The sequence below is a fragment of the Lontra canadensis genome, unplaced genomic scaffold (genome assembly GCF_010015895.1).
Source record: "Lontra canadensis isolate GAN:19392208 unplaced genomic scaffold, GSC_riverotter_1.0 scaffold5, whole genome shotgun sequence".
Taxonomy (NCBI): domain Eukaryota; kingdom Metazoa; phylum Chordata; class Mammalia; order Carnivora; family Mustelidae; genus Lontra; species Lontra canadensis.
In genome coordinates this window covers 8669694-8686100 of record NW_022630999.1, presented here as the reverse complement: position 1 = coordinate 8686100, position 16407 = coordinate 8669694, and the positions used below count along the sequence as shown (strand labels likewise).

Below are 16407 nucleotides of genomic sequence, written 5' to 3'. Positions count from 1 at the left end.
GCACACTTTGGGTGTTTTTAAAGAAATAAAACCCTACGGATAACTAGTAAACCACTCTGTCTTATGACCCAGCCCTCACCCCCCACCGCCAGTCCTTCCATTGCTTCCCTCCCAGACGTAATTACCATCCTGAAGTTGGGGTCATTGTGATGTCTTTTTACTTCCTATGTGTCTATAAACAGTGTAGTATCACACAGTAGCAGTAACCTAAGTGGTATCTTATCGTGCACATCTTTTGCAACTTATTTCTTATTCAGTGTTTTTGCTGTTTATTCACATTGAAGTATATATAGCTTTGGTTCATTTTAAATGCCAAATAATACTGCACTCAGATGAAAGCACCGGTTATAGGTACCTACTTAAGGGTGGTTGGGTGGTTCCCACTCGTTACTAGAGTCAGTACTGTACAGACCTCTTTAAGTAGTCCTTGAGCTCGAGCGGGAGGTTCTTCAGGGTGAAGGAGTACGGTTGCTACATTGTAAGTTACGTGCATCTTCTGCTTCACTAAATGTTGCTAACATGCTTTCCCGTCTGCCTGTGCCACATGCTCTGTCCCCAGCAGAATGGGAGGGTTCCTGTTTCTCATCCTTGGCAACGGTTATTACCAGACCTAATTGTTGTCAGTTAGATTGTACGAAATTGTAGATTTTCATTTCCTTTCCTACTGATAATGAATTTCTTTTCATGTTTCTCCTGACAGTTGTTTTCTTTCTTTTAAGAATTTGCCTAGTTGTGATCTTTGCCCATACTTCTCTTGGATCACATTTTGTCTCTTAACTGTTTTGTGATTCCGTACATAGACCAGAAAGTGACTCTGGCCTTCTCCCAGTATATGCTGTCTTTCCATTATGTTTGTCTAGTCTTGTAGAAGCATCGAGTTTTCGTGTAAATGTATCTGTTTTGTTCCTGCTCTCTATGGCTGAGAATGTTTCCGTATTACCATCAAATTCCATTTTCTTCTTATTCTTTTATTTATTTGACAGAGGGGTCACAAGGAGGCAGAGAGGCAGGCGGCTGGGGGGGGAGGGGCGGGTAGGGAAGCAGGCTCCCTGCTGAGCAGAGAGCACGACTTGAGACTCAATCCCAGGACCCTGGGATCATGACCTGAGCCAAAGGCGGAGGCTTTAACCCACTTGAGCCACCCAGGCACCCCATAATTCTATTTTCTTCGAAAAGTCTTTGTTGCTTTTTGTATTTAGGTCTTTAATCCATCTGGCTATTTTTACGTGCTAGAGTAGGAATTGAATATTCCCTGTTCTCTTGTTGTGGCAACTGGTATTGAGTTACCCACCCTCCCTTCTCAACGTAATGTCTCTCTGACGTGTACCGCGCCCCTCCTCTCTAAACTTTGATCTTACTCCTGTGTCTGTGCATGTGGACCTTTTGTCTGTCTTAATACCAATACTACAGTCTTAATTACTACTTTCCTTTATATCTTGCTGTGTCTGGTGAGACAAATTTTCTTACTCTTCAAAGTTACCTTGAATCATTTTGGTTCTTTGTTCTTTGTGTCTCATTTGTTTAACCTATTTGTGTTTTTGTAGGCTTTTTTGTAATTCTTGTTTATAGAAGTTTCTAAACATGCTTCTTTTTGTTTCACGTTTTTGTTCTTTTAATTCTAACCCTGCTGTTTTTATTATCACATAAAATTTATTTTGATTTTTTTTTATTGCAATCTGATATTTAACGGTCTTAAAGTTTTTTTTGGAAGGGATCTCAAACTTACAGAAAAATTAAAAAAGTAAAAATTAATACAAAAAATACCTGTCCACCCCATTACTCAGATGTACCTTTTGTTAACTTTTATTCTATTTGCTTTATGGCTTTTTCTCTCCACACTTTTCTAAACCATTTGAAGTTAAGTTATATATATTGTGGCCATTTGTGACTAATCTCATGTTTTAACTGCTTTTGTTTTTTTTTTTTTCTTCACGAAAACTCCTTATGGCTTGGGTTGTGGTAACATCTATCCCTGCCAAGGAGCCACTGGGGTAAAACTGATTTGGAACAAGTTTTTGTCATATGTGGGAAGTAGAAATTTAAGGTGTAGGCCCATTATTACAAATTCTCTGAAAACCCGTTTCTTCAGAGTACTATTGTTTCCACTTTAAACCCAAGAAAAGACAAGCAAGCTTCTTTGCTATCTCTCTTTGCCACCAGAGTGTTTTCCATTTTGTTTTCTTCCTGGTCCACCTCTTGCTTGAGATACCTACTCTTTGAAGGGCCACTATTCATGTAGAGAGAGGTAGGCATGGGCATGAATTCCATCTCTGTTTCACATGGATCCAAGACCTTGCTTTCTGACCTTCTGTGGGTTTTTAAATCCAAGCCCCTTTGTTACCCAGAGCATGTGGTCTGCCAGCCTCCTGGCTGGAGTAGTTATGTATGATTTTCAGTTCCCTTTTTGTTGGTCATCAAGGGACTTGGTTTTCTTTTTTCTGAACTCATCTGTGCATTTTAAAGAATGTTTGTCTTAATGTGTTACCTCAAGTATTTGTTGCAGGAAGGTTCTACAGTTAAAATTGTCTCCAGATTGCCAAAATTGGATGTCAGAATATCACCAACCCTTTAAGCTGGAATTAGCTTTATAGAGACTGGTAATCTTGGGGGAAATATGGTCTAGCGTAATTGTTGAAATTTGAGGTAGCTGTTCACAGGAAACCCAATTTTAAGGTAACTAGTTTTAATACATACTGATTGGTTTTATTATTCAGAGATAAGTACTCCATACAGACATGCTAATCTTAAAAGATACTCAGTAACTCTGCCTAAGACAGTTGGCAGATGGAGAGCTATAAAATTACCCGTATTGCCTTGGAAGAATCCAACCAAGGGAAAGTTTATATAGCTGAAACATTTATCAGGTAGCTACCTTCCAGCTGTCTCTGAGGGAAGAAAAGAAAATCCCCTGTGCTCAGAACCTTTGCTAAGTTAGCTAATCTGATTGAGAAACAGGGGCTAGTGGCTGGTAGCTTGTAGCTACCTAGCTCCATTTACTTCCGTGGGAAAGAGTAAGGGGAACCAGAAGCCAGCCTATTTGATTAAAATCCTTCCTTGTGGAAGGAAGAATAGGAATATGGAAAAACATGTTCTTTCCCAACAACATAGATACATAGATAGGTAGATACATTTATGTATGTATGTGTGTGTGTGTATATACACACACACACACATATGTATAGTGTATGTATGTATGTGTATATACACACACATATACATATATATGTATAAATATTTAGTTTTATGGAAAGAAGCAGCAGGGAGTATCAGTGGCATACACGTTGGCTGTGACATGTGCTCTGGTATATCTACAGTGGCCTTGAATTGCAACGTTTAATTAGGAGAATAGTACAGTTAAGATTTATGAGCACACAGGTGCAAAAGCAAGCCAATTAAAATATGTGTTTTGTAAAAGCTATTAAATATGCAGCTGGAAGCTTCCTGCTATTTAAATGTTGGATCTACTTAAAAATAATATTAAAAAGCATTTTTAGGATAACTGGCAATTTTATCACATTTGTCAGCATTCAATTTTTAAAAATTTTTTTTGTAGATTACCAAGAGAAATACCAAGAGTTACTTGAAAGAGAAGACTTTTTTCCAGATTATGAAGAAAATGGGACAGATTTATCAGGGGCTGGTGATCCGTAAGTTCTTTTTAGCTATTAACTTTCTTTGTGGTCATTCTATGACCATAGTGTGTCGATGGAGTTTAGATTAGAAAAAGGCCAACAAAGAATGTGCATTTTGATTTGATGGTGTTACAGTAGTATGTATGTGTACTTGCTTGCCAAAAATTTTCAGGAAATTGTATTAGAAAACACAGACTATGATTCTGAAAATGTATATATATCTGGAGGGGGAAAACTAAAATAGTGGTATACTCAAGCTTAGTTTTATAAAAAAGATTCAGTTCAGCTTTAGTACTGTCAGATCTTAGGCAAACTATGCCTGTTCTTCCATCTGTAAAGTAGAAATAGTCGACCCCTCCTTGAGTTCTTTTCAGAACTAAGTGAAAATACATATATACTTAGAACCACCTCCTGGCAGACAGTAAAAGACTCAGCTCTTGGCTGTTAAAGGATGAATTAAGATTAAAGAGAACATGGGTCACCACATAATAGTGTTTGGATTGATGGAAAGGTGTGAGTTACGGTTCCATTCACATCTTTCAATCCCTACCCTACCTGCCATTCTTTGTAATAAAGGAAACTTTTGCTACTCCCTTACCATCAGATTGCATTACACCGAGTTATAGAAGAACCAAGAACTTATGAGGTTTAGCCCCCCAGCTTTAGCACTTTATGTGAATTTGGACCAGTTACTTAGGTTCTCTTTCTTCTAAGTGGAGGAGGGAATAAATTAAATCTGACTTAATTTTTCTTACATCTCATCTGTCATGTATGTTGTAGGTTGAAAAAGTGAACCACTTTTAGTCTGTCTCCCATCTAGGTACATTTATAAGTCTGTTTGAGATCTAATGTTACCATATATTTTTTTAAATTATAATTTAAAGATTTATTTATTGTCAGAGAGAGCGCATGCACAAGCAGGCAGTGTGGCAGGCAGAGGCAGAGAGAAGCAGGCTCCCTGCTGAGCAAGGAGACCCTTGCGGGACTCAATCTCAGGACCCTGGGATCATGACCTGAGCCAAAGGCAGAGGCTTAACCGACAGAGCCACCCAGGCATCTCGTAATGTTACCATATTTTTATATGTTAGTTTAATTAAAAAAATATATGGGGATGTAAGGACTCAAATCCAAGTAAGAAAAAGGTTCAGCCCTGTCGGGTATACCACTGGAAGTTCAAGCTGTTCTTGGCGTTGAATTTCAGGTTGTCCTCTGAAGTTCTGCTTGGTAAACATTACATGCTGTTGCCCCTGATACACTTGTGGCCATTTTAACACATGTACTGGAAATGGAGGAACAACGACAAAAAGATCCATCAGCATTTGATAGGATTGTCAAGATAGTTTTGTCATACATGTAGATGGAAAGGATTATTGTGGGGTGGGGAGACCCTATAGACATCTTGTTATTAGAGAGGAAAAGTGTAGAAAAGGGAAACGATGGGCCCCTGGGTGGCTCAGTCATTAGGCACCTGCCCTTAACTTGGGTCATGATGCCAGGGTCCTGGGATTGAGCCTTGGGCTCCCTGCTCCACGGAAAGCCTGCTTCTCTCTCTCCCACTCCCCCTGCTTGTGTTTCTTCTCTCGCTCTGTCTTTCCCTGTCAAATAAAGAAAATCTTTTAAAAAATAAAAGGTGGGGGGTAGGATTTGGAGTCAGATTGTGGCTGTGCCACATATTTAACCCAAATCTGAGAGTATTTACTTAACCTCCTTCCAGAGTCTTTTTTATCTCTAAAATGGGGATGATAGGAGCACCTGGCTAGTGCAGTCAGTAGAGCATGTGACTCTTGATCTCAGGGTTGTGAGTTCGAGCCCAATGTTGAGTGTAGAGATTACTACCTATCCTTTTAAGATGGCTATGGGTATTAAGAATACATATGTTTAATCCTTAATGGGTTCTTTAAAATTTCTACCCATATTTAACTGTGGAAAGCTTTGCTTTTCATCATTTTAGACTTCCTAATATTTGGGAAAATTCTGAGATAGATGATTTTGAAGTTAGCTTCTTGTTAAGGAAGTGATTCCAAATAGATGGAATGTGACTAAATTGTCATTTCAGGAATACATCTTCCTTCCTTCTTTCCTTCATTCCTTCCTTCCTGATTTGACAGCACAAGCAGGGGGAGTGACAGGCAGAGGGACGGGAGAAACAGACTCCACTGAGCAGACAGCCTGACATGGGGCCCAATCATTACCTGAGCTGAAGGCAGAAAATTAAGTGACTGAGCCACCCAGGCACACCTATCATTTCTGATATTAAGTAGATATAAAATAGGGCGCTTGGGTGGCTCAGTCCATTAAGCCTCTGCCTTGGGCTAAGGTCATGATCCCGGGGTCCTGGGATCGAGCCCTGCACTGGGGTCCTTGCTCAGCAGGGAGCATGCTTCTTCCTCTTTCTCTGCCTGTTGCTCTCCCTGCTTATGTTTTCTCTGTCAAATAAAGTCTTAAAAAAAATAAATAAAACTTTGCATTATTGGAGGTGAATGGCATATCTGAAATTATGTTCTAATTCTAGTGTGATTAAGGTGAACTTACGAACATACTATCAGTCTTGAGTCCCCAAATTTATATATTGAGACTTTGAATTCACTTTCAGATTAGGTTAAGAATTTAACATATGGGGGGAAGAAAAAAAGAATTTAACGTATGTTGGTTGCCTGACTGCTCAGTCAGAAGAGCATGGGACTCTTAATCTTGGGGTTGTGGGTTTGAGCCCCACATGGGGTATAGAGCTAAACCTAAATATTTTTTTTAACGTATGTCTAAAAGGATAACAGAAGCTTAATTTCAAACACAAGACACTGAGAATCCAGTGTAAAATATAACTCCTCAGATTAAGCGTTTGGTTGGAGGATTGACAGGTATATAATTCTGAAAAGTGCTTGCATTCTTTAACAGTCTAAGAAAGTTATGTCACCAGACTTTTTTGTGTGGCTTAGCATCTTTGATATTTCTGAATTGGAAAACATGAAACTTATGAGTCATCTTTACTTCTTTCATAGATACTTGGATGATATTGATGATGAGATGGACCCAGAGATAGAAGAAGCTTATGAAAAGTTTTGTTTGGAATCAGAGCGTAAGCGAAAGCAGTAAAGATAAATTTCAGCACATCAGTTTTATAAAGCAGTTTAGGTTATGGTGATTTAGCAGAACACAGGAAAATGTGTCACACTTATACCAAATTAAGGATGTTGAGTTATGTTACTAATGTATGCAACTTTAATTTTGTTTAACACTATCTGCCAAAATAAACTTTATTCCCTATAACTTAAAATGTGTATATATATATAATAGTTTATTATGTACAGTTAATTCCACTGTTTTGGCTGCAATAAAATCGATTTTGAAATAAATAAAATGTTGAAAGTAAATTTTGGTAGTTGGTTAGAAGCTTACCCTTTAAATTCTACTTTTCTTGAGGGGAAAAAGTCTTAGCCTGGAAATATATATTATTGCAAAATGTAGCATCCTTTTTTAGATGAGTATATAGCTTGCATTTAGTTTTATGTTGTCTCAATGAATTGGGTTTCAAATATGAATCACAGTCATGAAATCTTTAGCACTGAAGTCTTAGACTGTACCATTAACAACTGATTTACATATCCAGATGCTATTCAATACCAAGGGCTTTTAAAATATCATTAAAAAAAAAAAAAAAGACTTGAAACTCCCAACTAAACAACCAGGATTCTTCACTTCGGATTTATTGGAGTTGTTCTCTCCCTCCCTACCCTCACCCCTCAACTTCATTACCTTAAAGCGTGGAACATTATTCTGCTTTATTTATGGCTTTCATTTTTATTTTGTAGCATGAGTTGCATTGACTTTTTTACTAGAGAATTTTACTAGATCTTTGTCACTCAAGTTTTCACCTGCTTTATAATTGATACACCCTGAGGATCACTTTTCTAATACTTTTACTATAATGTAGTACCACCTTCGCCCTATTTAAAAATTATTTGTACCTAATGTCAAAGCCTTTTTCCAACTAACTAAAAGTAAAACTTATGTACAAAAGGATTGCTTGTAAATATGCATGTAAATAGTTCTGTTAATAACCCACTGTTTTACATTTGGTACATCTGTGTCTGCTAATACATTTAGTTTTCTCACTTTTCTGCTTGTTCAGTCTGGATTAAAATTAGACTTTGAAAATAAAATTTAAATAGTTTTGTTTTCCTCTAAGCTTTTGGAGTGGTATCCTGGTATTTTAAAGAATTTCTGTTGAACTTTGATGTGAGAAAGTTAAGTGTTTTGAAATCAAACTATGCTAGGATAGATGATGTCCTATTCAGTGTGTGTTGAGTAAGTATTCCGTTATGAGTCTACTTGGAAAAATTAACAAATATAAAACAACCTTCAGATTCCTTATTGTAAAAGGGAATGATATATATGATTGGAAGTTTTGGAACTTGTAATAGGATTCTTTTTTTTTTTTTTTTTTTTAATGGCTCCTGTAATATGGTGGATAATTACCTTCATCTGAGGTTCTCCAAAGACTGTGCTCATTGTAAATCTTGGGAGTGAAAGGGAAGAGGTCTAGGGAAGGGGCAGTACATTAGACCAGGGGCCAAGTATATGATAACAATGTGCTTTAAACTTCTCACGGTTGCTTTGTGAATAACCATCCAGCTTAGTCTGCTAGCTCCTTGTCACCAGTCACTGCTGTACTCAGCAGCTACCAGCAGGATCATCATGTGTTCCGGTTACTAGTGCTGTTTAAATAACCGCCCAAATTTAGTGTTTTCAAACAATAAGCGTTTTATTATGCTCTTGGGTTCTGTGGTTCAGGTATTTGGACAGGGCATGGCTTTTTCTATTGTGCAATGTTTGATGCCTCAGCTGGGGAAACTGGAGGTGGTCAAATGACCGGGAGCTATAATCATCTGGGGGCTTCTTCACTCGCATAGCTGGCGGGGCCGAGATGACTGGAAGCTATCACTTGGCCAGACCCACCTACACATGTCCTGTCCACGTGACCTGGACTTTTCACAAACATGGCAGCTGGATTTTGAGAGGGGGTGTTGTAGAAGACTCAGGAAGAAGCTGCATTTGGAAGCTGCATACAGCATTAACTTCCATTATAGTCTTAGTTCTGAGTCACTGAAGCCATATCAGATAAGAGGCCACCAAGAAATGTGTGGATATGTTTTAAAACTGCAACGGTATATCCTGAAAGGAAGAGCTAGGCCTCTGTTGCGTTTGTTGGCCGTATCTTCAACAGAAACATGTGTCCTCAATCTCTTGTAAAGATTACTAGTACAGTCTCCAGTGAGCAAGGACACACAGATGTTAGTGCAGGTCATAGGCTTGTGTTCTGGTAAAGTACAAATATTTGTTTGTACAAAATCTTGCACTTGTGTCATTAACTCAACCTTCTGTCTTTATGTTGTCTGTGCCCTTCCAGCCAAAGACTACCAGGAACATACATGTACCTGAGCAGGGTGGGCTTAGTACTTTTGCACTAAAGCAGAATAGGCACATGGGGAACTGTGGGCTTGTAATAGGACTTGGGCTTTGGTTAGATAATTTGGGAGAGGGTCTAAGAAACTGGAGGCTCATGTGTCCAGGCTGACCTAGTCCAACAGTGCATGGACCCAACTCTGTTGCTTCACCCAGGCAGCTGGAGGTTGTTTCTGGTAGATTTGTACCAGTGTAAATTCATAATTGCCACCTAAGCTACCAGCACTGCCAATAATGCTACTGTGTTTATTACCTTGCTTACTTCAAACCCTCCACTCTGTTCCTCGTGATTCACGGAAGAAATCGGCAAATGTACACAAATGCATCTGCATTCATTTTATCCCTCCTCTTGTACAGGAAGTATCCCTCCTGTTCAGGGCCAGCTACTCCACTCGTTCTCGAATCCCATGCCCTCTCACGTTCTCATGAACTCTGCTGTTACTTGGTCTGTACTTTTTCAAATCCCTCTATTGGCCCTTTGCTTGAGCTGTTGAACATGTCATTCCTCTCATCAGGAGAAGTCTGGCCCTCACATTTCTCTGCAGTTCTGCTTCCTAGCCACAGATTGTTTAAATGTCCCATATTCGTTTTCCATTTCCTTCCTATTTTGCTCTTCAGACCTATAGCTTCTGCCCCTATATACAACAGCCCATGGTAGAGCTGCCAAGGACATTTATGCCACAAAATCCAGTAGATACCTGACTCTAGCTTGTTCTCTAGGCAATATCTGATACTATCAAGGGGCACCAAAATTGAAAACCTCTAGGCATCTGGAATAGAATAGCCTTTTTTCTGGCTGTTCCTCAGTTTTTGTGGGATTCTCTTCTCTTAACTAATGTGTAAGTATTGGTGTTCCTCAAAGCTCAGTCAACATTTTCTTACGTCACCTATATCCTTGGACTATTTAATCCTCTCCTAAAGCTTCAGTTAGCAGCTATCAGTGTTGATTTCCAGATTTGTTTCTAATCTGTTTCTAGACCTTTGTTAATATATTTGAACTAAGAAGACTTCTAAAATTGAAGCACTGCTGGGGTGTCTGAGTGGCTCAGTCAGTTGAGTGCCTGCTTTTGGCTCAGGTCATGATCCCAGGATCCTGGGATTGATCCCTGCATCAGGCTCCCTGCTTGGCAGAAGCCTGCTTTTTCCTCTTCCCTTCACTCTGCTTGTGTTCCCTCTCTCTCGGTGTCTCTCTCCACCAAATAAATAAAATCTTCAAATAAACTAAAGTCCTGCTATTCCCTAAATTTTCTTGTGTCTGTCTGATTGATGGCACTGCCCTCTATCCACTCACTCCAACCAGAACTCATGGAACTGTTTTTAACTACTGTTCAGTTATCTCCAAGACTATTGAATTTGATCTAAATATTTCTTGGAGCTGTGCTCTCCATCCTCACTGTCTAATCTTCAGTCTGAAATGCCATCTTTCCCATTGTGTTTTCAAAAGACTACTGGGCTCCCCACATCTCTTTGCATCATACAATCCGTTCTTCACTCAGACATTCCAGGGATCTTCTAAAGTACAGATAGCGTCACAAAACCCCTTAGTAGTAGACAGTTAACAAATAGAAGATTCTTAGTCATTAGAGAAGAAAAAGGGGAACAGGACAGGACCTAAGTCAACGCGTGTAATACAAATTGATGTTACTGATCAATGAAAACAGGGCATCTACGGGTGGCTTTATTAACTTTTACATAAGATTGAGGCCAATTTGCTTCTCAGACTTTCAAAAACAGAGATGAATTTAAGGAGTTAGATTTCTTCTCATTCCTTGGTGCTGCTACCTTTGCTTAAAAAGTCCTTGATTGTCAACAACAGCCAAATTATGGAGAGAGCCCCAATGTCCACTGACTGATGAATGGATAAAGAAGATGTAGTATGTATATACAATGCAATGCTACTCAGCCATCAAAAAAATAAAAACAAAAAATAAAAAAATCTTGCCATTTGCAACAGTGTGGATGGAGCTAGAGTATATTATGCTAAGTGAAATAAGGCAGTCAGGGAAAGAAATTACCACATGCTCTCACTCGTGGAATTTAAGACATAAAGCAGATGAACATATGGGAAGTGGGAATAGAAAAAAAGGAGAGAGGGAAACAAGCCCCAAGATAGTTTTAAGGATAGAGAACAAATTGAGGGTTGATGGAGGGAGGTGGGTACTAAAGAGGGCAACTGTGGTGAGTGTTGGGTGTTGTATATAAGTGGTGAATCACTTAATTCTACTCCAGAACCAATATATGTTAACTAAGTAAAAATTTTCTAAAAAGCCCTTTAATAGTTTGCCATCACTTTTTAAGACAAAGCCCATAATTCATAAATCCATAATCTGGCCCTTGCCTATCTCTGAGTCCCCATTCAGGCTTCTCTTTCCTAAAAGTCTCTCCCTCCTCTTTAACCATTCTTAAATCAAACTAGCCTTTTGAGGGGGCAAGATCTTTCCTTTGGGCCTCAGGGTCTTAACACAGGCTGTTACCACTGCTTGAAACACTTTCCCCATTGTACTTGGCTAACACCTACCTGCCCTTTGGATTTCAGTGGAAGTACTTCCTCAGCCTCAGGTCTGTGCACTACACGGTCTCACAGACCTCTGTATTTTAGTTTAGGAACATTTAGCCACTACTGTGATCAAATTAGTGTCTACTCCTTTCATTCCAGTTAATCTCCAACTCCCACCCCTCGACCCTAGATCGCATTTCCTGCTTTATACCCAAGATGCCCAGCACATAGTAGGTTCCCCGTAAACATCTGATGATAATAAATTTAGCAGACACGCTGCTTGCTATTTTAGAAAAGAAGTGCAGAGACAGACTTGGTACCAAATTAGGAAGAGGACTCTTACCTTTGGTCAAGTTTCTGTTTGGCTGTTTTTTTAACAGCTTGTTTGGATTATTTAATAAGCATTACTCCACTAAAATCCACTCCTGTAGTTAGCACTTGGCCGAACTGCGCTACGGGACGAATCACAACCTGGGGGGGACCGGTCCCAACTCGATACGGGAAGTAAAAATCAACACGGAAGCAACCACACTCAGGACTGGGAAAGCCCGCCTCCCTTACTTCCGGTCCCGCCTTTCGCTAGGAGCGCGACGGGGACTGGCCGCCGGAGCGGAGGGCGCGGACGGGGCGGGACTTCCTGTCTTTTTCCGGAGAGGAAGGACGCTTCCCCAGGTTGCGGGAAGATTTGAACTGCTGTTGCTTTCCTGTGTTTTGTTTTGTTTTTTGTTTTTTACGGGTTCATAGTTGGCGCTGCCGCTTCTCTCCCGCTACCCAAACAGGACGGACGTCTCGGCCAAAACACTCTCTCTGTGGCCTTATTCCCTTGCGACCGTGATTGTTTTCTCTCATCAAGAAACATCACTTGTTGGTAATTTGTCAAATTCAAGAAATAACCCTCGAGAAACAGTCTTGGGCAGGCTTCAAGCATTTTGGCAAATTAAAGGGGCCTTTGGCCTCATTTCCACGACTTTTCATCTCAGAACTGCCGTGTGAGTCCAAGACGTTGGTTGTTTTGGTGAGGCCTTTTCACTAAGTAAGTATTGCCATTTGGAAGAATGAGCGCCATTGATAACAAGTACAGACTTGTGGCTTTTTTGATCGTTAAACACTGACGTAATGTACCGGGTGGTGAAAAACAAACAGGAATAAGATGGTAGAGATGAGGCTGAGATGTGGGATGGAGCTGGATTATGTTTTCTTATAATATGCCGGGAACTTTAGATTTTCCGCTGTTTCTTGTGTCTGCTTGTTATTTAAAATAAATAACAATTATATCTCAGTAACTTTTTTTTTTTTTTATTTCTTTGACAGAGAGAGAGAGATCACAAGTAGGCAGAGGCAGGCAGAGAGAGGGGGAAGCAAGCTCCCTGCTGAGCAGAGAGCCCGATGCGGGGCTCGATCCCAGGACCCTGAGATCATGACCTGAGCCGAAGGCAGAGGCTTAACCCACTGAGCCACCCAGGCGCCCCACCTTTTTTTTTTTTTTTTAATTAAAAACTTGGCCAAACATAGAGACCTTTTCCCAGTTGGCAATCAGAAAATACAGATTTTCCAGCCTGTTTGTTTTTTTTTCTGAAATAGCAAGTGGATATCTGAATTTATATGTATATGTATGTGTATGCATTTATTGCTATGTATAAATACATTTATTGCTATGAATATTTATTGCCTGTGAAAAGAACAAGCACCTGAACAAGTGATGTGAACTTGGTATGGTCTGGATTGTGGAAAGTTACCTGTAACAGCAGTACTGGAAATGGAGAGGGAAAAAACTGAAGAAGGTGCAAGATAGCTGCAGAAATGGGGGGGAGGGTTGACGGACTGAAATGGAAAAGGAGCCAGGTTCATAAAAGAAACCTGCCAAATCAGCAAGCTATGTTATAGGGGTGTGGAGAAAAATAGTGAAAAGTCAAATATTGCTAGCATTGAGATGCCATTAACTCAAATTGCAAATTTGGAGGAGGAGGAATTTTGAAATTCACTTACTTATTCTTTCATCATTAAATAAATATTTATTGCACCCTTATTATTTGCTAAGTGTTGTTTTAAATGCCAGCGATAATACTGTGAATAAGACAGATGAGGTCTCTGGTCTGATTTGAGTTTATATCCTAGTGGAAAAAGACAAAAAGCGGAGAAATTAATAGAATCAGTTTTGATAGTGATAGATGGTATGAGTAAAAAAGATGAAATGAATTAAAACGGGACTGGGAGGGATGCCTGGGTGGCTCAGTCTATTAAGCTTCTGCCTTTGGCTCATGATCCCAGGGTTCTTGAGTCCTGCATCCCACTCCCTGCACCGAGGGCAACCTGCTTCTCCCTCTGCCTGCTGCTCTCCCTGCTTGAGCCGACTCTCCCTATCTTTCTCTCTGACATATAAATAAAATCTTTAAAAGAAAAAAAGTGATTGGGAGATGGTTGGAAACAACTTTAATTGAGATGAACAAGTCAGGCCTTTGAGGAAGTGATATTTAAGCTTAAAAGCAAAGATCCAGCCATGTGATAAGCCAGGGAAAGGATGTATTAGGCAGTAAGAACAGTGCAAAGGTTCTGAGATAGGAAACAGCTTGTTTTGAAAACATTAAAAAGTTCAGTGTAGCTAAAGTCCTGAACAAGGAGAAGACAGTAGGAGATGACATTTGGAGAGGAAGATGAAGCCAGATTATGTGGCTGTTATAGGTCACAGTTTGGAATTTTATTTAAGTGCAAAATGGTAGATTGTGAGCCAGGATGTGCTAGATCTTATTTTAATTTTAAAAGATCCCTCTGGCTACTGTATGTGGACTGGACTTGAGGGAGTTAATAGTGAAAGTGAAATTAGGAAACACTATAGAAGTCTGCTTTGGTGGGAGTGATGATGTTCCATTTTAGTCATATTGATTAAGTTTGGTTTCCTCTGGCACAAGGACATGGAGAGAGGTCTAGCAGACAGCTTGAAGTTCTGGGGAGAGGTCAGGTGGATTTGGAAGTTTTCTAGAGAGGGGAAATTAATAAAATTGTATAAATGTCCTCAGGAGAAACCATATGCTTTAATGTGTACTTCTAATCTAACATATTTTACAAAAGATTATAGTCATATGCACCTGATTACATACATTGAAAGGGGGTAAGATTTTTTTTTTAAAAGCAAGAGTGGGCATAAAAGCAACACGAGTGGTTATAGTAAGAAGAGACGAAATGGGACTAAGGTCCTAAATCCTTGATTTAAGAGAATGGTGAAAGGAAATGATTACACTAAAAACAGAGGTAGGGGTCCCTGGCTGGCTTAGTTGGTAGAGCGTGACTCCTAATCTCAGGATCATGAGTTCAAGCCCCACGTTGGGTGGAGTCTACTTAAAATTAAAAAAAATTAAACTAAAAACAGAGGTAGATGTAGTGGGAGAAACCATGGCACTCCCTCCTTTTTTAAAAAAATTAAAAGGCAGAGGAAAAGAGAATTTGGTGCAGGGGAAGGTAGAAAACATTGTCACAGAGTGATCAATTTAGTAGGATGAAGACTGAAGTTACTGGATGTAGGAAGACTTTGGTGACCATAATGAAAAATTTCAGTAGAAAGGTGGAGGAAAGCTGGATTACAATGTATTGAAGACAAATGGGAGAGAAAGTAGACAATGAGTGGATATCATACTCAAGTTTTTTGGTAGGCAAAAAGAGCATACTGGGGGAAGTTACTTTTTTCTGTCAGGTGAAAGTTGATCACCTGAGTAATAGGAGATAATGTCCTAGAAGAAGATAGATTAGTGTTTAGAAAGGAAAGTCTTAAAAAGGATGATGTCCTAAGGGCACCTGGGTGGCTCAGCTGGGAGAGCTTCCAACTCTTGGTTTCAGGTCAGGTGGTGATCTAAGGGTCCTGAGATGGAGCCCAGCGTTGGGCTCCACGAGCAGTGGGGAGTCTGCTTAAAGATTTTCTCCCTCTGCCTTCCCCACCCTCCCTCTTTTCCTCTCTCTCTCTCTCTCTCTCTCTCTCTTTCTCTCTCTGATAAATGAATACATTTTAAAACAAAAAAGGATGGTGTTCTAAAGGGAGATGGATAAGTGTCAGAGAAGGTGGCGATGGTGTTAGAAAGGAATCTTAAGATTTAATGAGCTGCAGGATGCCTGGGTGGCTCATGGGATGCCTGGGTGGTTCAGACAGTTAAGAATCTGCCATTGACTCAGGTTATGATCCCTGCATGCTGAGGTCGGGTCCTCATTGGGCTCCTTGTTTGGCAGGGAGCCTGCTTCTCCCTCTGCCTGCCACTCCCCCTGCTTGTGCTCTCTCTCTCTCTCTGACAAACAGACAAACAAATGAATAAAAATCTTAAAAAAAAAAAAAAAGATTTATTGGGCTTCTACAAAGCAACATTGCAATTCTGGTACTGGGATATGTGTTGTCTGGTTTTATCCTTGCAACAGTCTTGTTTCTGTGCTCCATTTTACAAATAAGGAAGCAAACAGCCTGAAGCTTTAGCTAGTAAATGTGGGAGTGTGAATGGAATCCAACCTCTAATTCCCTTTCGGTCAAACCTATATGGAAAACACAGGTGATAACAGTCATTTTAGAGATAGGGAAGAGAAAATTGAATTCATTGAAATAAAAGTAAGTCTAAGACACTAGAAGGTTAATTAGCTTGCTCAGTAGTGACATGGAACTACATTAATTTCAGACTAGGACAAAAATCCAGGAACACTTTTTCAGTGTTCTTTTTTCTTAGGCCTAATAGTTACTTTTGGCCTGCCTTTTGCATGTATTACAAAGGATTTGCTATATTCTTATTGCAAAGAGGGAATTTGCTTCTATATGAAATGACTTACTGAGCATATGATTTACAAAAG

At 39.7% G+C, this 16407-nt stretch overlaps 2 protein-coding genes across 8 annotated transcripts in view; both read left to right on the top strand.

Annotated features, from left to right (window-relative positions):
* Positions 1-7003, top strand: part of PAIP1 (poly(A) binding protein interacting protein 1) — a 30895-nt gene extending 23892 nt beyond the window's left edge. For all 4 annotated transcript variants that reach the window (XM_032851432.1, XM_032851431.1, XM_032851429.1 and 1 more), the window contains exons 10-11: positions 3554-3647; positions 6632-7003. In XM_032851432.1, the coding sequence (XP_032707323.1) occupies positions 3554-3647; positions 6632-6725 (188 nt within the window). In that variant the 3' untranslated portion in view covers positions 6726-7003. The remainder of the gene's footprint in view (positions 1-3553; positions 3648-6631) is intronic.
* Positions 7004-12208: 5205 nt separating this feature from the next.
* The window catches only part of CUNH5orf34 (chromosome unknown C5orf34 homolog), a 33143-nt gene continuing 28944 nt past the window's right edge, over positions 12209-16407 (top strand). For 3 of the 4 annotated variants that reach the window (XM_032851426.1, XM_032851425.1, XM_032851428.1), the window contains exon 1: positions 12211-12607. The gene's annotated coding sequence lies outside the window, so the exon portion shown is untranslated. Of the gene's footprint in view, positions 12608-16407 lie in introns of all 4 variants that reach the window. The other variant, XM_032851427.1, reaches the window with a different exon arrangement.